Source organism: Tachysurus vachellii, chromosome 4 (assembly GCF_030014155.1).
Source record: "Tachysurus vachellii isolate PV-2020 chromosome 4, HZAU_Pvac_v1, whole genome shotgun sequence".
In the NCBI taxonomy this organism is placed as follows: Eukaryota; Metazoa; Chordata; class Actinopteri; order Siluriformes; family Bagridae; genus Tachysurus; species Tachysurus vachellii.
This window is the reverse complement of record NC_083463.1, coordinates 25,112,110-25,132,062: the sequence shown is the minus strand read 5'-3', so window position 1 is coordinate 25,132,062 and position 19,953 is coordinate 25,112,110. Positions and strand designations below refer to the sequence as shown.

The 19,953-nt window shown below is 38.8% G+C and overlaps 1 protein-coding gene across 5 annotated transcripts in view; it reads right to left on the bottom strand.

Moving 5' to 3' along the window:
• Nucleotides 1-10,610: 10,610 nt before the first annotated feature.
• stk11ip (serine/threonine kinase 11 interacting protein) overlaps nt 10,611-19,953 on the bottom strand; it is a 51,051-nt gene continuing 41,708 nt past the window's right edge. For 4 of the 5 annotated variants that reach the window (XM_060868514.1, XM_060868511.1, XM_060868512.1 and 1 more), the window contains 4 exons: nt 16,815-16,899; nt 16,351-16,436; nt 11,568-11,794; nt 10,611-11,403 (listed from right to left, as the gene is read on the bottom strand). In XM_060868514.1, coding sequence (XP_060724497.1) covers nt 11,275-11,403; nt 11,568-11,794; nt 16,351-16,436; nt 16,815-16,899 — 527 coding nt within the window. In that variant the 3' untranslated portion in view covers nt 10,611-11,274. Of the gene's footprint in view, nt 11,404-11,567; nt 11,795-16,350; nt 16,437-16,814; nt 16,900-16,962; nt 17,469-19,953 lie in introns of those variants that run through there. The other variant, XM_060868515.1, reaches the window with a different exon arrangement.

Below are 19,953 nucleotides of genomic sequence, written 5' to 3'. Positions count from 1 at the left end.
GGCGGACATGATGAACAGAAGGAAGGTAGATATACTGTGTGTGCAGAAGAACCAGGTGGAATCTATAAAGTATGGATGTCACGAGTGGCAGAGAAGTTTGTCAGAGTAGTTCAGGTTATGTAGAAGGGGAATAGAAGTGAGATGTGCTGTATGTCAGGCATAGGAGTACAAGGTGGAGGTGGGGCTACATCAAGGATCAGCTTTTTGTTTTCTATGGTGATGGACAGGTTGGCAGATGAAGTCAGATAGGAATCGCCATGGACAATGATGTTTGTGGATGACCTTGTGATCTGTAGTTAGAGTAGGGAGCAGGTGAAGGGAAACCTGGAAAGGTGGAGATCTGCTTTGGAAAGTAGGGAAAAAAAAGTCAGTCATAGTAAGACAGAATACATGTACTGTATGAACGAGAGAGAGGGAAGTAGAACAGCGGGTTACAGGGGGTTGAGGTCAAGAAGGTGCAGGAGTTTAAGTATTTACCTTAAGTATTTATTAACCATCCATTTTGACAGGGAGTGTGGAAAAGAGGTGAAGAGATGAGTACAGGCAGGTTGGAGTGGGTAGAGAAAATGTCAGGAGTGCAAAAGAGTGTCAGCAAGAATCAAAGAAAAGGTGTACAAGACAGTAGTGAGACCAGCTATTCTGTAGCAGTGAGGAAAAGACATGAGGCAGAGATGGAGGTAGCAGAGATGAGGATGTTGAGGTTCTCTTTAGGAGTGACAAGGATGGACAGGATTAGGAACGAGCACATCAGGGACAGCTCAGGTTGGCTGTTTTGGGGAAAAGGTCAGAGAGGCTAGACTGAGATAGCTTGGACATGTACAGAGGAGGGAAAGTGCTTATATTTGTAGAAGTATGTTGGAGATGGAGCTGCTAGGTAAGAGGTCAAGAGGAAGGACAAAGAGGAGATATATGGATGTGTTGAAAGAGGATATACTGTAAAGGTAACTGGAGTAAGAGTAGAGGATGCCAAGGACAGAGTTAGGTGGAAACAAACGATTCTCTGTGGCCTCTAACCGGAAAAGCCGAAAGAAGGAGACTGAAGATATCAATTGGCTAATTACTTCAGCATACAGTGTTAAAACAGTCTGTTGTTTTTGATGTTATTACTCTTTATCTCCTTCCAGATGGTGGAGGGGATAACAGAACTGTCCAGAGTGTGTGGGGTCTTGTGAGATGCAGTTGGCCTTCTTTTAAAGTTGGCCACTGTAGATGTCATTGGGTATGGGCGGTGATACCTGTAACATGCTCAGCTGCCCTTACTACCTGCTGCTTTTGTTCATATTCTGTTCCATGCAGCTGGAGAACCATGCTGTGAAGCAGTAGGTCAGTAGGTCTGTCTAGTGCCAGGCTCTCTATGGCTGAAGAGTAGAAGTTTCATGATTTCATGGAGATGTGCTAGTTTAAACTTCCTGAGGAAGTAAAGTTTTAGCTGTCTCTTCCCCACCTGCTGAGAGATGTGTGCAAACTAGGTGAGGTCAGCCGAGATGTGTAATCCAAGAAATGTAAAGCTCTCTATCCTCTCCCCTGAGTGTTCAGTGTGCTTTGATGTCCTTCTTATTAATAAGAAAGTTATTAATAAATAGTGAGGGATACTTATAATTTACTTTTCTTCTATTCTTCTATGAAATGAGTAATAATACTGGCATTGAAATTGGGCTGCCCAAACAGAAGGACAAAGTCAAGTGAGGCCGAACAAAGTCAAATTTATCTTTAACATGTGCATGCCCTCCCAGTAGAGCAGGGAACGAACAAACCTCCTGCCAAACCAGGAAACAAACACATCTCCTGGCACACTGGTGAACGACCAAATCTCTTGGAGTACCGGGGAATAAACAAAACTCTGGGTGCAACTTAGCAAAGATTAACAAATAACCAACTCCTTTCAGTTAATCCTTACAAGATTCATGTGCCAAAAATTCTTAAATTGGCACATGGAACAGTGTGGGATTAGATTATACTAAGATAACATATGACACCACATGTAGGCAAATACAATGAAGAATCCTTACCTCCACATGGTTAAACTCAGATGAGCCGTAAAATAGCTGATAGAACTTGGAGAAGAAGACTGAGTCACACTGTGGCCAGACCCATGTCCAGAAACCCAAAAAGGGAGGGAGGGTGGGAAAAATCCTCCACCACAAAGCAAAAGAAAATAAATGAAAATATAGGGCAAACATATGGGCCTGCAAAATCCCCCATGGACAAGAAATGAGGCGGCATCCACCGTGGGAAAACAGAAAGTGAAGCCATGTCCCCCCCACTGGAACAGCTGCTGTGGACTGTGTGTAATTCTGCTATAATAACTGTGCTAGGGCAGTATGAGTGGGTCCTTGTTAGTCTAGAAGAGATGGCAAAAAGTGCATCTAGGACAGCTTCAACTGCCAGTGGCTTATTTGAGCACTTTAGTAAAGGTAAGACTGTGTTGGGTCTTACAATTGCTTCTGCTGTTGTTGGAGAACTTGAGTGCCTAAACATTTCACTGCAGAAGACCCAGACTGTCTCTGGTATGCAGGATGCAGTACATTGTGTACGATCCTGCCTTCAGGGAAAGAGAAATGACAAAAGCTATCTTGAATTGTTTGAGAAAGCTACATCATTGGTAAACTCCATTGAATTAGTTGACCCTACTGAGACAGCAAATTCAAGGCGTTTTGCTGGCAAAGCAGTGGACCATTACAGAGCAGAGTTCTCCAAAGTATTGGATTGTGTGGAGGTTCAGTTTGGTGAGCGTTTCAACCAAGACAGTCTAAAGTCTCTGCAAAGCTTAGAGAATGTCCTTTTGACTGGATTGTTAACTGATTCAGTAGATAAGTACCCCAAGTTGCACAGAGGTACTCTTGCAGTACAGTTGCCTCTCTTTCACCAGAAATTCTCCTGTAGCGGCAGTAGAGAGGCAGCAGAGGTCCTAACGGGAATGCCAGTGGAGGTGCGTGGGTTTTGTTGGTGGTTCCAGTGTCCTCATGTGAAGCTGAGAGGAGCTTCAGTGCATTGCGAAGACTAAAGACGTGGCTAAGGGCTACTATGGGCCAAGACAGACTTAACAGTCTCGTAGTCTGCAATGGGCACAAAGACAAGCTCGGCAACCTTAACATAAAAAACATATGGCAAGATTTTGTGGGGCCCAGTGATACCAGGAAAAACACATTTGGTACTTTTGTTTAGTGTCCATTCATTAATGTAAGTTTGCTTTAAATTGCAGATGTTTTTTTTTTGTTGTTTTTATACATTACTGTAAATTGATTATTTATTAATTGATTTTGTTACAAAACATTACTTATTATATATATATTTTTCACAATAACAGTCATGTTTATATTTTATTGTATGTTGGTGGCTTAACTGTAAACAACACAAACAATGGAATAAATAGTTTTGAAGCTTTGTCATTGAACCTGAGAAAAACTTTGAAAATAACCATAATGACGCAGTCGATATGCTACAATAATAATGATAAAAGCAATTTTTTTCACTGTGGGGACATATCTTTATAAGTACAATTTGATACAATTTTGAAAAGAAAAATTTTATATTTATTGTCCCCCCCTACTGTTAAATGAGATTTACGCTCATGCATGTGTTAGTGCAATACAGCATTAGATTCCTCCGTTTATTGAGTTTGCCCATTGTCGGAGTCACTGTCGATTGCGCTAAAGTCTATGGTTTCAATGTACCGTACCTTCGACTTTGACTGCTGTGGGTGTAGCTAGCACCACGTTATAGGGTCTTTCGCATCGTGGTTCCCTCCATTGCTTTCTTTTAAACACTGCAAAGAATCAATCACATGGTAGAGTTTGTAGCGATTTAAAATAATCCATGAAAGAGCCCCATTTATGGTGAAATTTTTCAGAGTTACCCCTGGATGAAATCTTTATCTTTTCCAGTTTAAGCAATGACATCACATTCTGGAGCCACACAGAAACTGAAGGTGCTTTAGAGGCTTTGGAGAGAATCGTGGAATACTGGCTCCAGAAGTTGTGAAGTCTAGGGCAAGAGAAAAACATGTGACCAAGATTACATGAGGTACTGTGACACCGCTCACATTGATCGGTTATCTGTGGATAAATTTCGGATTAACAAGACCTTTAATAATGAACCCTGTATTATACCATAAACTGAATTAGTTGCAACCTTGCACAGGATGTGCTGGAGCGAATACATGATAATGCCTTTTCCCATCGCTGATCTGAAAAAGTTATTCCTAGCTCCTGTTCCCAAGACCTCTGAATTTTAGCTGTTGAATAGGTGTCTAAATCCATTAACTGTTTATATATCAATAATATATACTGGCTTCAATCACAAGAACTGCTATGGTGTAGGCTTGAGGACCAGTTCTGTATCTCCTCTTCTTTAAATGCTTTACTGACATCTTCCCTCCCAATTAATATGTCAGTAAAGCATTTAAAGAGGAGATACAGGACTGGTCCTCAAGCCTACACCATAGCAGTTCTTGTGATTGAAGCCAGTATATATTATTGATATATAAACAGTTAATGGATTTAGACAGAAAGTCAATTTGTGAATGTGAGCCGACCAATAATACAACAAAAATTTAGGTAAAGCCAGACCGCCACTATAATGGTGTTAATACGACCAATTAGAGACAAAGGGAGGGAACCCCATCTTTGAAAATCCGACTTGATCTGGCTAAGCAATGGGGAGAAATTAGCCGAATATAAGGAAGGCAGAGTCCGGGTCACATTGACTCCCAAATATTTGAAACCTGAAGGACTGAACTTGAAAGGAATGTCAGACTGTTTCAGTGTAAGAGCAAGAGAATTTCTAGGATAGCATTCACTTTTAAGTAAGTTCACTCTATAACCTGAAAAAGAGCCAAATCTCTTCAACAAAGATAAAACTTTTACATCCACATTGAGAAGGGATATAGGTCTATATGAGGCACAAGATGTAGGATCCTTATCCTTCTTTAAGAGAAGCGTGATGACTGCCTGAGAAAAAGTGGGAGGCAAAGAACCACGTTCTAAGGATTCATTGTATACTAAAAGAAGAAGTGGCGCTAAACAGTCTATAAATTTCTTGAAAAATTCAACAGGGAACCGTCTAGGCCTGGTGCCTTACCATTATGCATAGCTTTAATAGCATGCATAACCTCTTCTAATTTTAGGGGCGCATCTAATCGTTCAGCCATGGTGGGGTAGGCACTGCCAAATCTTTGAGAAAAGAATGTAGTAGAATGTCAGATGTATCAGCTACAGATTCAGACTTATACAGAGATGAATAATAAGTTTTAAATACATCATTTATTTCCTTAGGCTCAGAAACCATTTTGCCAGCCTTGTCTTTAATTTGAGGTATCAAACGGGAAGTAGCCTGGCGCTTTAACTGCTGGGCCAAGAGCCTACTAGATTTATCACCATGCAACAGGAGACGCTCAGCTTCAGTTGTTGAAAGCAAGTCAAATTCAGTCTGTAGCTCAAGTCGTTTCTTTTGAATGCTGGGGGTTGGATTGGCAGCCATTTGCTTGTCTAAGTCATAAATGTTTGTAGTCAGATCCTGAAGCTTAGCTTTGCGGTGTTTATTGGAATGGACAGAATACGAAATAATTTGTCCACGCATATACGCTTTAAGAGATTCCCACAACAATGAAGATGAGACAGCATCACTCCTATTAAAGACTATATATTCATCTATTGCAGACAAGGTAAAAACTTTAAATGCCTCGTCTGACAACAACAAAGAATTGAACCTCCAGGGTGAGGAAAAACACAAGGGTTATAAAACCTCCAAGGGTCTACAAACCCATTTTTACTCATAAAATCCGAAATGGATTTGGACATAGAAGACTGGGTCAGGGTTCGAGGGTTTGAACGATCTAAGGCGGGGTCAATAACACAATTCAGATCACCAGCCAGTATTAAAAGATGGGTGTCAAGGAAAGGGAGGATACTCCACAACTTGTCTGTAAAACCCGGATTATCAAAATTCGGAGCATATACATTGACCAACAATACAGGGTTATTACAAAGAGTGCCAACAACTATTAGGTATTTCCCATTCTTGTCAGCCACTATCTTTGAAGGAGTAAACTGAACTCTTTTATTGATCAGAATAGCCACCCCTCTGGTTCTAGAATTAAACGTCGAGTGAAACACGTTTCCCACTCATGGACATCTGAGTCTAAAATGGTCCCTGTCCCGCAAATGGGTCTCCTGCAGAAATATTACATCACTCTTCAGACGCTTTAAGTGTGAAAATATTTTGGACCGCTTAGTGGGGCTATTCAAGCCTTTCACATTCCAAATCAACAATCGAATACCAGTCGAATCACCACACTTTTGACCTTAATTGCTGGCCATAGCTAACAGACTTTAGTTTGGAAGTAGGCTACACATTTAGACAGGTCATTCCTCCCACCCCCATAAAAAGAAAATGGAAAAAAGCGCACGCACATGCGCTGACACACAGACAAAATGAAACAGACATAGATGTGAACAAACATGAAAAGTGAAATGAACTTCACAGAACATTGGACCGCATCCACTTCCCACCCTCCCCGCAGATTTCCCCATCCCCAAACGACAGAGACAGCAGTGCAAGCTCCTAAACGGAGCAAGAAAAAAGAAACGCTTACGACTGTATAGCTAACCATAACCATGCGTGTAATTTTAAGGCACGTATACAAAATGAAATAACCCCCAACACTCACTGGTAGCGCGGTAAAAACTGAGTTAAATAAAAGAGAAAGTTATAATTACACTCACCAACAGAGTCCTGTTGGGCCAACCAAATTTGCAAATAAACAATATGCAACCCTCAATCGGTCTATTTTGTAATTTTGCTAATAAACGCCTTAGCTTCAGTTGGTGAAGTGAAGTCGTGCTGCACTCCCTCGTATGTGATGCGTAACTTGGCTGGATGGAGGATGCCGAACCCCGCGGGCTCGTGCTGTTTTAGCGGTGTAGTCAGGGAAGACGGAGATGGTCATGTTGTGTAGTTTAATCTGTAGTTTAAAAAATGTTACCAATTGCCCAGAATCATGGCTTGTTTATTAATTTTAGTAACATTAATACAAATATAGGGTTGGAAATAGTCTGTCCCACCATAATCTCAAAAGGATGTAATTGTGTTTTTGGATGGCCTGATTTCAGAGAACTACTAGGTACAGGGTGACCATATTCTTACACTCCATCATGGCTTTAGACCAGGGGTGGGCAAACTTTTTGACTCGCGGGCCACAATGGTTTCTAAAATTTGACAGAGGGGCCGGGCCAGAATAGGAGATTGGTGTGTTATCTAATCCTAATCAAGTGAATGACAATATATTAAAAAAACCTGAACAGCGTTTTTGGTTGATTGTATCCTAAGTTTGTAATCTAGTGAACCAGAGTTAATGTATGTTATAATGTATGTTAATATATTCATTGATACAGACTTCAAAGCACTTTTGGAGAAGGGTGTCTGCCAAATGCAAATTGGCATGTAAAATATCACCCTGTCAATGATTATCTTCCTATAATTTCAGACCTTTCGTGTGTTATTCTTTATTTAATAAACACCTTCTAACCAATCAGAATGATATGATATTTTTCACAAATACATATGTGGCATTTTACTCAGACAAAGTTGTTTTTTTCTCACCAGGCATGATCTTGCACTTCTTGCACTCATGGCACTTAGATGAATACTCGCTGGCATAGCAAATAATGTTGTACTTTTAGTAACATTAATACAAATATATGGGTGGAAATAGTCTGTCCACCATAATCTCAAAAGGATGTAATTGTGTTTTTGGATGGCCTGATTTCAGAGAACTACTAGGTACAGGGTGACCATATTCTTACACTCCATCATGGCTTTAGACCAGGGGTGGGCAAACTTTTTGACTCGCGGGCCACAATGGTTTCTAAAATTTGACAGAGGGGCCGGGCCAGAATAGGAGATTGGTGTGTTTATAAATTAAATGTAACCATTACATGAAAAGATTTGGCCTTTAAAAGGCAGCAAAACACCATTGTGCTTAGTTTATTGTAAAAATTGTTTTACAAATTTATTAATTTAATAATGTAGTAATAAACTCCCATTCAGTTTCAGTGGGAACAGTGTTGTTGGTCTCCTTTTTTTTTGCAAGTGCATCAGTGTCTGGCGTTATATTTGTTGTGGCAGTTCTGAAGATAGATCTGAGGTGTTGGTCAGTTAACTTGGCCTTTTTGTTTAATTTGCTGGCTTATATCTTCGTCAATCAATTCCACACGGCGAGTTACAGTTCTGCGTGATAAACTGATTTGTTCAAATTTGCCTTTGCTCTCCGGACACAAGAGACCTGCTGTCTCAACCATGCATTCTTTTAAAAATTCGCCTTCGGAGAAAGGCTTACTGGCCTTTGCTAATTTGAATGCCAGCAAAAAACTTGCCTTAGTACTTGACTCTTGAATCGCAGCTTGTCTGTGAAAAAGGTTTTGCTGAGTCTGTAAATTAGCCGCCAATCTCTGAGTTGTAGCCGCCCGTTCTTGTGGAGACTGTTTACTAGCGTAGTTAGCATGTTTTGTGGCAAAATGACGGCTGATGTATTCTTTAAAAACTGCTACAGTTTTGAGGCATATCAGACATACAGCTGTTGATCGGACTTCAGTGAAAAAATATTTTGTTGTCCACTCTTTATTGAACATGGCACTCACTGTCTACTTTTCTTTTCTTCGGTCCGCTCATTTTTACTGAATGGCTGAAAGTGCAATGAAGTAGAGAGTAACCGTAATGCATCACACTCAAAGGTCAATGTCTTCGGGGTGTGCCATCTGCTGGGGAAAGATGGGAATTACAGCTAGGTAAAATGATTGTGGTGTCTTTATAATAAAATTTAATTTAATAATATAACGTGGACATGTTCGGTGGGCCGGATTAAAAAGCCCAACGGGCCGTATATGGCCCGCGGGCCGTAGTTTGCCCATGTCTGCTTTAGACAGTTGGTTTTGATAGTCCAGTTAATTCACTCAATAGATATTGAGGTTTTTGTGTCACCTTTATTGCAAAAGGAGTGCTAATATAACTTCCAGTTGACTGTAGGATGTGATAATTTCCTTGTTTCGGATTTTGACAACTGTGGTTGGGTTTTCCATAGAGCAAAGGAAAGGCTTCTACACAATTTGAGAATTTGTCAGAAATTACCAGCAGACATTTCAAATTTAAAAATTGTCAATTTGCAGACTTTTAACAGGTACATCAGAGAGGGCATCATGGCATCATGTTTAGATGTTTTGCCTGGTACATTGGCCGTGCCAGAAAACAAGGTTCCAGTTCTCTTTGGACCAAAAGTGTATAGAGTCTGGTGAGGCTGAGGATTAGATAAACATAATGTCAATGTTATAAGGTGCAGGAATATGCTATATAAGCAAAAAGCGCATTGTGAAGATGTGGCGAAGGTGGACCATTTTAAGCAGACCATTTAGCAATCTTATCAGCTAGACAATTACCTCTGGCAGTTTCCCAGAAACATGACCACAGATCTTTATGATAGATAGCTGTTATTATATAAAAAAAGGCCTATTAGTTCTACTTGACCGTAGTGCTGCTTTTGACACTATAGATCACAACATTTTCCCAGAACGCTTACAAAATTACACAGGGACAATCTTTAACTCAGGGACAGGCTTTAAGTTGGATTAGATCCTACTTGTCTGATCAGTTAATTATGGGGTCCCTCAAGGATCAGTTCTAGGACCTCTGCTTTTCTCAATATACATGCTTCCCTTAGGGAACATCATTAGAAGGAATGGAATTAGTTTTCACTGTTATGCTGATGATACCCAGTTATATATTTAATCAAAACCAGATGAAATAGATAAATTGTCCAAATTAACTGAGTGTGTTAAAGAGATAAAAGATTGGATAACCTGTAACTTTCTGTTGTTAAACTCTGATAAGACAGAAATACTTATCGGTCCAAAAACCAGTACAGAATCTCTCACACTTCAACCATTTCCATTTAAAGACCGCATGAAGATACAGTATATACTGTAGATGTGTTCATACGTATTTGGAGAGTGACCGTTTTTCATTATTTTGCCTCTGTTTACCACGACAATTGCTTATTATGCAATTAAAAATAAGTAATTATGCAACTTTCAGTCTCTCAAACCTGTGCTGCCATAATGTTAATCACAATGCTGGCTGGTAATCTCTCAGAACTGGAAAGAAACTCTTGCTGATTAATGTGTTCAAATATTACAATTATTACAACTTTTTATAGTTCGTGTGTGTGTGTGTGTGGGGCATCTTTCCTTGGGTGTATACCTGACCTCTGGCAAAAGTTGCTGACTAGAATAAAATGATTAAATGATTACTAGTGGATTAAAAAATGTGATTGGGATAAATATTAGAGATTCTACAGTATAGGGATTGGAGTAGATATCAGCCAAGAACTGTGACAATAAAAATATGTGAAACACATTCTAATTCAAAATTTGCTCTTTGACTTAATTATCGCTTAATTGTTAACAGACAATTGCTATTATATTTGTGTAATAATGCAATGAGCAAATTAAATCATCATAAGCAGTATTCATTTATGTAACAAAAACAAAACACCATAATGTTCCACTGAAATAATTCAATAAAAATACAGGCCTGCAAATGAATAAATATTCTTGATTAAGTTTCTGGCATAAATCTTTTTTATTCTGAGCACATGTCCAGCAAAAATATACAATCAAACATGTTGAATGAAACAGCTTTGTGGAACAAAGCACAGTAAAGTGTATAATTCATACTTTTTTTTAAACAAGGCATTTGTAAATGTTATGAGAAATTGAGATCAGTGATGTGATGTAGCACAGGCATATTCCTTATAATATTCTTTTAAACAATATTCACAAAACTGAAATTACATTTATACTCAGGTGCCTTTTACTTACAAGTGCACCTCAAGGTATCTTACAGATCACAAGAATTAATCTATGAAAACAAATGCATCCGAATTCTAACTGCTATGAATAGTTAGATTGCAATACAGTTTTCAAACCTATTAGACTACATTACACTCTTAAAACCCTCTTAAAGTGCTTTGTGTTTTCTATGTGTGACAACAAATGTACTTTGAGTAGTTATGTACATACATGGCTACTGAATTAATGAAATCTATGCAGCAACAAAAATAATATTCTGCAGGATCTAGATAATGATGTCATTTATATTACTAATATAAACAGATAATACATATAGATAAAATCTGTGCAAAACACACGTGGACAGTGCAAGCAAACTGATGTGCTCATAAAAATACTGAGAATAGTGCAATAGTAGGCAATACAACAGTAGTTTCTATTGAATAGCAGTGATGAGTTTGACCCCAAACATGGCTTCCCAATGGCCTTTGATCCAGTTCACTAAACCTTGGATACCCTTTACAGACTCAGCCCTTAAAAGCCATGTCCTCTTCTCTTTGGCCAGCTGTCACACACACACACACACAAAATAATGTGAGGTGAGCAAGTAAAAATTGATACAGTTTATTCATTAGCTTGTCATACATAACTGTATGCTAGTTTTCTGAGTCTATAGAATTGTCCCAGCAGGATTCTATTTTGTGCAGTGTAGTTAGAAAATACACATACCTCATCATAAAGCAGAATGTTGACCTTGTATGGATCAGACGAAAAGAAAAGGATAGAACTGACATAGTTGATAGGCTGCATTTCACGAACGGTGACCTGCCTACTGGTGGTTTGTGCCTCCTCACTGGCTGCAAGCCTAGAGCATCTCTTACTCCATTGGTAATCTTCATCAAGGAGAAAAAGTATTTCTTGAGTGGCCAGAACAGTCACTGAGCTCCAAGAGTCACCTGGGAAAAAAAACAAAAGAAGTCAAACTAATAAAAGTGTAGTTTCAGACTTGTGAGCTTTGTACAATATATTGAAGGCCATCTATAGTGGTCAGAAGGAAGGATAAGCCTATGAGCATAAATTCAGATAGGAAATGTCTAATTTACTATTCTTTACCCCTTCTGTTTCTGGTTTTATCTTAACATAAAATTAAATTTCCTCTCAGCCACACTTAAAACTTATTAAACTCCTGACTAGGTTGCAAATATGTGCCTCAAAGCTTTCTCTGTCATCACTTCTAACAGAGATGCTATCATCTTTCACCTGTTGTCTCAGACAGTGGTGGCAGTCAGGCTCTGAAATTCCCAGTGTGTTGTAAAGAATGCTTATTTCATCTACTGTAAGTTTTCTCATTACTCTCTGAATTTTGGCAGGGGTGGAGGTACAGGTCTGCTGTTGTCACAGAGATGGTGTTTCACTTTTCTCTCTTTTTCTCATCTCACCATATTATTTTTAAATTCCATGCAGTGACAGTTATCTTTCCAAACATCCTTTCATAATTTTCACTTCCTGAGTTCAAGGATCCCTTGGAGAGTTTATGGGACAGTCCTCTCACCAACAGTCTCAATGACACCAACCATCAACAAGAACTCTACGCTAACAGCTTCACTACCCTCACCACAGCAACAGCTGTGGGCTTTCTGCAGATGCACAGCTCAATGCCCCCTCCTCCTCACGAATAACCTCAAGAACAAAGCTCTGCATCCTAGAGAGAGATTTTAACAGAATCTTCAAGAGACAGAACTCACGTAAAGCAGCCAGACCTGTCCTGTCTTTCCAACAACCTTGAAGTACTATGCAGATCAGCGGTCTCCAGAATTTATAGACATCTTTAACACCTCACTGGAACTGTACTATGTACCATGAAGTCCTATGTGCTATGAAGACTTTCACCATCATCCTAATCCCCAAAAAAACCCAGGATTACAGGACCTAATGACTAAAGACCCATTGATCTGAAAAAGAAGTTAATATCTAATTTGAATTTACTTTGTTGCTAATGAAATCTTTGAATGCCTCATGCTGCCCCACCTCAAATCCATCACAGACCTTCTACTGGACCCCCTGCAGTTTGCCCACAGAGCCAACAGTTCTGTAGACGATGCAATTAACATGGCCCTCCACTTCATCCTTCAGCACTTGTACTCCCCAGGAACCTATGCTAGGATCGTGTTTATGTGGATTTTAGCACAATTTTAACATAATTTTAGCTCTGTTACTGGACAAGCTCTCCTAGCAGAAAATAGTGCTGACCAGTGTGCATACTGTATATTATAGAGTACATATAGAGTACAATTGTGAATCTGAACAAAGGGGGGTCTAGTAAATATATATACACTTACAGTAGGTAGTATCAGCAGTTGGATGAGGTATTGCAGTGTGGTGTGCAAAACCGCAACTGAGTGAATGTGCAAGACAGTATAGGTAAAAACAGCATGTAAACAGTTTGATATGGGCGATGTTTTAGACGTGGATGTATATTGAATGAGTTTACAAGTGTGCTTTTGATTTGGTGCAGATCAGTGCAGTTTACGCTGTTGCACATTCTGGGTGCGTGTCCAAATTTTTCTGAACCTTTTTCCAAATGGCAGGAGGGTGAAGACTTTCCTCAGCCTCCTTAGAAAGTAGAGATGCTGCTGGGCTTTGTTGGTGATGGAGCTGGTGTTGAGTGAGTAGGTGACAACCTCTACTAGATGAAAACCAAGGAATTTGGTGCTCATGAAAGTCTCCAACAAGGGTCCATTGATGTTCAGCAGTGGTTCAGAGTTGCTTTATGCTCTTCTGAAGTCAACAACCATCTCTTTAGTTTTGTCAACATTCAGAGACAGGTTCTTGGCTCTACACCAGGTTGTTAGTGGTTTCACCTCCTCTCTGTGTATGCTGACTCATCGTTCTTGCCGAAGAGACCAACCATGGTCATGTCATTGGCAAACTTGATGATGTGGTTCAAGCTGTGCATTGCTACTCTGGGCTGAGAACAGAGCCCTGAGGGGCACCAGTACTCGGTGTGGTGGTGCTGGAGATGCTGTTCCTGATCTGGAATGACTGAGGTCTCCCAGTCAGGCAGTCCAGGTTCCAGTTGCAGAGGGAATTGTTCTGGCCCAGCAGGCTTAGCTTCTCAATCAGGTGCTGAGCTGGGACATGCAGTACGTGATACTGAATCAATACTGATTCCCCACAAAGCTGTGTTAATTCTCCTTTGCTCTTCTCCCTGTACACCAACAGCTGCACCTCCAGTCACCAGCCTGTTAAACTTTTGAAGCCTACAGGCAACACCACCCTCATTGGGCTCATATCTGATAGGGAGGAGTCTGCCTACAGAAGGGACATTGATTAGATGATCAATGTCCCTTCTGTAGGCAGACTCATCCCCATCAGATAAGGAGCAGATGCACTAAGAACAACCTAGAGTTTAATGCTGTGAGAACAGTAGAGAGGGTTGTTGACTTTAGGAAGAACCCAGCAGCACCTACACATATAATACTGCATGACTCCCCAGTCAATACTGGACTCCTTCCACTTTCTGGGAGCAATCATCACCCAGGACCTAAAGTAGGTGCTGCCTTTAATTAAACAAAGCACACACGTGGATATACTTTCTGTGGCAGATAAAGAAGTTTGGTCTACCAAAGGCCATGATGATGCACTTCTAATCCTCCATTATTAAGTCTAAACTCACCTCCCCATCACCACTTGGTTTGAGGCTGTCACTACCAAGGACAAAAACAAGCTGCAGAATGTCATCCAGTCTGTCATCCATAGCATGTCATCCAAAAAGGTGGCTGTACACTTCCAGGACTCTGAAGCAGGCAGTTAAGATTGTGGCTGATCGTCTCACCTGGGATGCAACCTTATTGAGGCACTCCCCTGCTGTGGTCCATCAAGACAAAAACCTCACACCATAGTTTCTTTCCATCAGAAACTGTCTTAATCAACAATATGCAGGACCCACCATGGTCATTACCTGCCTACATGGACATTATCGCACAAATGCACCAACCCCCGTTGCTGTGTTCATATGCATCACATTAACACACATGCCTCAGACAGCCATACTGCACCTGCACCTTTCCTTACTTGTCTAACTCAAACTTTGAGCTTTGCACTTGTCCACTAATGTCCAATTAATGTATAGTTAATATCTCTTCTTGCTTAAAATTCTTAGATTTCTAAAATTCTTTGTTTATTTTATGCACCATGGCAAATTCCTTGCACATGTTAAAACCCACAGTACTTGGCAACAAAGCTGATTCTGACTGATTTCTTTGGATGCATTTCTATGGAAATTTGCAAATATAATGTGTGTAGACTTTTTATTTAAAACTGATTCAGCTGCAAACAACAGAAATTAAATAAGCAAAAAAGTGGTGAGCCCTGTCCAGAAGCAGCCATGACACTGTCTAAACTGTGCTTGACCAGTGAACTCATATATTCCCTATCATGAGTAGATACATCTCTTTTCAACACTTTCTATCACTTAAAATTTCATATTGCTTACATAATTTTTGTGGAATTTGTTTTTACAAATCTGGTCTTCCAAAAAGTCTTTTTTTAATCAGTAGAATGTGATAACTTCACCAATGCCCTGTGGGGACTATTGGTGATGCCAGGGACTGTAGTTTTTGTGTTTTTCTTCACAGCACTCACAACGTAAATTCATTGGCCAACCTGTTCAATGTCTGTCTGTTAGTACAACAAGTTGTATTGGGTATCAAAATTGTGGCAGACAAGCTTATCTAAAGAGACTTTCAGAGTGTGCTTTTTGAAGTCATTATCAATAAAAAAAAACATTGATTAGAATTTAGATCAGAACAATTTATCAATTTGCCCTTTTTCAGCTTCAAAATTTCCTGCTATAGACAGCTATCTTGAGTTCATGTTGTTTTATCCTTTTAAATAACAGTAGCTAAAGTACACTTTCAGACCTATCACCTGTGTAAAGAATCAATCTAACAGGGCATCCATGGGCAATAAGAAACACCAGTCAGTGTCATGTTCTAATGTTTCTGAATACTTGAAAATGGGTGGGCTAAACAAAACTAGAATATAAGCAAAAACTTAAATTCTGATCTATTATGTATCATAAATGTCTTTATATTAAGTATTTTCAGGGTACAGGAAAAAAACATTCTAAAGAATTGGCTTTGCTATTACAGTACTTTCAGAAAGTCGTGTAGGTAATTTTTAGGTGAAACATAATTACATTGAATAGCTGCCTGCTCCTAACATCAAAAGACCCACTCACTGCTCTCATAACTTTGGGGAAAAAGTAGTTTCCTACTGAAATTATTACATCCAGAGAGAGAGTGATTTTCCTTGGAATCCCACTAATCCATTGATCTCTGGGCATGTAATATTGTATTGGTTTTCAGAGTAGTTCATACATTGAACAAAATATGTCTATTAATCATGGAAATTTATAGAATTTATGAATAAACCTAAAGTCTTTCTTAGAATAAAGAATTAAACAATTTTCTAAATAACTAAATTTTTCTAAAAGAAAAAAAAAAATCACCTAGGAGGAGAAAGGCCAGGATGTAGAAGAATGGAGGATGACTCTCCAGTTCTGTGCCTGTTTTACTGCCTTCATAAACCAGGGGCCTGTTAGACACAAAGAAATTGATTAGAAAAACATATAAATGTGAAGTATTTTTAGAGAAGCATGACAAGTCACCTAAATATATACAAATGGGGAATACACAAGTGAATGCATTACACAAAATCATTAAGATGCAAAGGATCACTAGTGTAACACAGGTTACACTAAACGCTGGCCTTATATAGTAAACTATGACCTTAGTATAAATAATTAGTGCAGCACTGTTCTACACAGGACAGATAACTGACTAGAGATGAATAAATAAATGATCAAATCTACTGCTACAATATATCTAACAAGAATTTTTAAATGCTAAACCTCTTAAAAGTTTTTTGATTAGAGAAATAAAAAAAGAAGTGGTCGGATTTCTTTTTACATACCACAGATGATGCTTGGGATTCAGTTGTGTGGATGAAATGGTCTTAAGCTTGCTGTGATGCTTTGGGGAAAGTTCTCTTGCTATTGCTTTTATGGGATAAAGAGTATTATTTATAATAATAATAATAATAATAATAATAATAATAATAATAATAATAATAAATACTTTATTTATAAAACACTTTAAAAACAGCCACAGCTGACACAAATTGCTGTACACCATAAAATACAAATAATGAATAAATAAAAGTAGCAATAATAGCAGTAATAATTCATGATTATACAGTACAAATGCCAGGGAATACAAATATGCTTTCAGTCGGTTTTTAAACATGGAGAAACAGTGGGTGCCTGTCTCATGTGCAGAGACAAGTTGTTCCTTAGCCTAGGGGCAGCAACAGAGAAGGCACGTTCCCCTCTGAGCTTCCTCTTTAATCTTCGGGTGTCAAGAAGCATTTGATTAGCTGATCTGAATGAAGGGGCAGGAGTGTCGGGTGAAGCAGTTCAGTAAGGTATGATGAGGTGAGGCCATTTAAAGATTTAAAAACAAATAAAAGATCTTTAAATTGAACCCTAAAATACACAGGCAGCCAGTGGAGTGAGGCCAAAATCGGTGTAATATGGTCATATTTTCTTGCACCAGCATTTTGGACCAACTGAAGACGAGACAAAGAAGACTAGCTAAGACCAATATAAAGTGGATTACAGCAATCCAGCCGAGATGTAATAAAAGCATTGATTACAGTCACAATGAGATTTTATTTTTCACACCAGAGATTTTATTTTTGCCAAGCGCCTTAGGTGAAAGAAACTGGACTTCACCACTGCACTAATTCGGCTATCCAATTTAAGATCTACATCCATTTTAAAGCCAAGATTAGTTATCACAAGTCTAACATGCAATGCCAAGGGACCCAGGTCAACAGGGGGCATCTTGCAGGAGCCACTTGGGCCAAACAACATCGCCTCTGTCTTATCATTAAAATTAAGGGAGGTTTAACGACATACAAGCTTTAATATAATCAAGACATGAAAGATTATGTGTACTGGAGAAACCCTCCTTTTGCTTTACAGGTATAGATCTGGGTGTCATCTGCATAACAATGGAAGGAAATCCCATGGTGTCTAAAGATGGATCCCAGCGAAAGCATATAAAGTGAAAAGAGTAATGACCTCAGAACCGAGCCCTGTGGAACCCCATAGGAGAAAGGATCAGTGGAAGATTTTATACCAGCAAGACAAACAGAAAAAGTTTAGTTAACTTTGTTAAGTACGACCTAAACCACTTTAATGTAGTCTGAACATGCAGTATTTACACTAGTCGGCACTGTTTCTGTCTATTGTCTCTTGTGTAATGTTCTTTGTGTATTGTCTTGTAATTTTTGTTTGCACTGTCTTTTGTCCTGCACTGTCTTGTCTGTCTTGTTTGTCTTGTCCTGCACTGTTTGAACCAGGTTGCACAGATGCACTTTATGTGACTAGGACTACTTACTAAGTCCTTAGCTCTGTCTTTGTTTTGTGTGGCACCACAGTCCTGGAGAAACGTTCTCTCATTTCACTGTGTACTGCAACAGCTATATATGGTTGAAATGACAATAAAGGCTTCTTGACTTGACTTGAGCAGTGCCATGAATACCCACTAGTTGATCTACAGTATGTGAGATATTAGAATGTGATTGTCAACTGTGTCGAAGGCAGCAGTTAGGTCTAGCAGGACAAGGATCACAAAGTGACCAGCATCAGACACAATGTGGATGTCATTAAAAACCCCTAAAAAAGCTGACACTGTGCTATGCAATGTTTTAAAGCCGATCTGGAAAACCTCCAGGATGTGTTCATCCAAAAAAGATTTTAATTGTATATATACAATTTTTTTTTAAGACCTTTGAAAGGACGGGCAGTCTGAATATAGGCCTAAAGTTAGCTAGTACAGAGTGATCAAGACCAGGTTTCTTGATATGTGGTTGTACTACTGCATGTTTAAGATCAGTAGGTACCACACCAGAAGATAAACTGTTATTTACAATCAGAGGTGGGAGTAAGTCACACATGTGCAAGTCACAAGTAAGTCTCAAGTCTTAACCTTCAAGTCTCAAGCAGGTCCGAGTCAATTTTTGTGAGAGTCAAGTCAAGTCAAGTCACTGCTTTATGTCAAGCAATTCAAGTCAAGTCATAGCTTGGGTCAAGCAAGTCAATGGCAAGTCATACAGATGTTTGATGATTTAACTAAATGTATATATTAAACAAAGTTAAATCTACAGTAGGCCTATTTATGGACTATGAGAGATTTATTGGCACCAAAAAAATGATTATATGCATTTATTTTTAAAAGGTGTCCACATACAGGTGAGTTGTAAATACAATAAAAATCTAAAAATGAATACAAATCTAAACAACAAAGAATAAGATGTAAATGTAACTGAAATAAGGCCAAAATAAAAGCATGAAAAGTTTCAACATGCCTCAAACATGGCAGAAGACCATGGAAAAGTATATATAAAAAAGTACAATGGTTTCTTTACAACCAATTTTTTTGCATCATTTTTTGAACAGGCATTCCCTTTTAATGGGACATGAACACATCCTTAAATTAGATCCTTCCTTTTTAACAACAGAATAACAACAATCAATCACGTCAAACAAAAAACGTAAATTATTGAATCACACAAACCTTGAAGTGAATTAAATTGAATTGAAGTGAAAGAGAGAGAGAGAGATTGATTGATTATTGGAGTGAGAGTAATTTATTAATTAAAGGGATAGTTCACCTGAAAATGAAAATTCATTTTCTCACCCTTATGATGTTACAAACCTGTATAAATTTCTTTGTTTAGATGAACACACATGTAGATCTTTTGAGGAATGTTTGTAACCAAACCATTCATGAGCCCCATTCACTTCCATAGTGGGAAAAAGAATACTATGGAAGTGAATGGGGCTCATGAATGGTTTGGTTACAAACATTCCTCAAAATATCTACATGTGTGTTCATCAAAACAAAGAAATTTATACAGGTTTGTAATATCATGAGGGTGAGAAAATTATGAAAGAGTTTTTTTTATTTTTGGGTGAACTATCCCTTTAATTTGAATGTGTGTGTGCACATGAGAGACAAGAATATGGCTGTGCTTTATAGTTTTT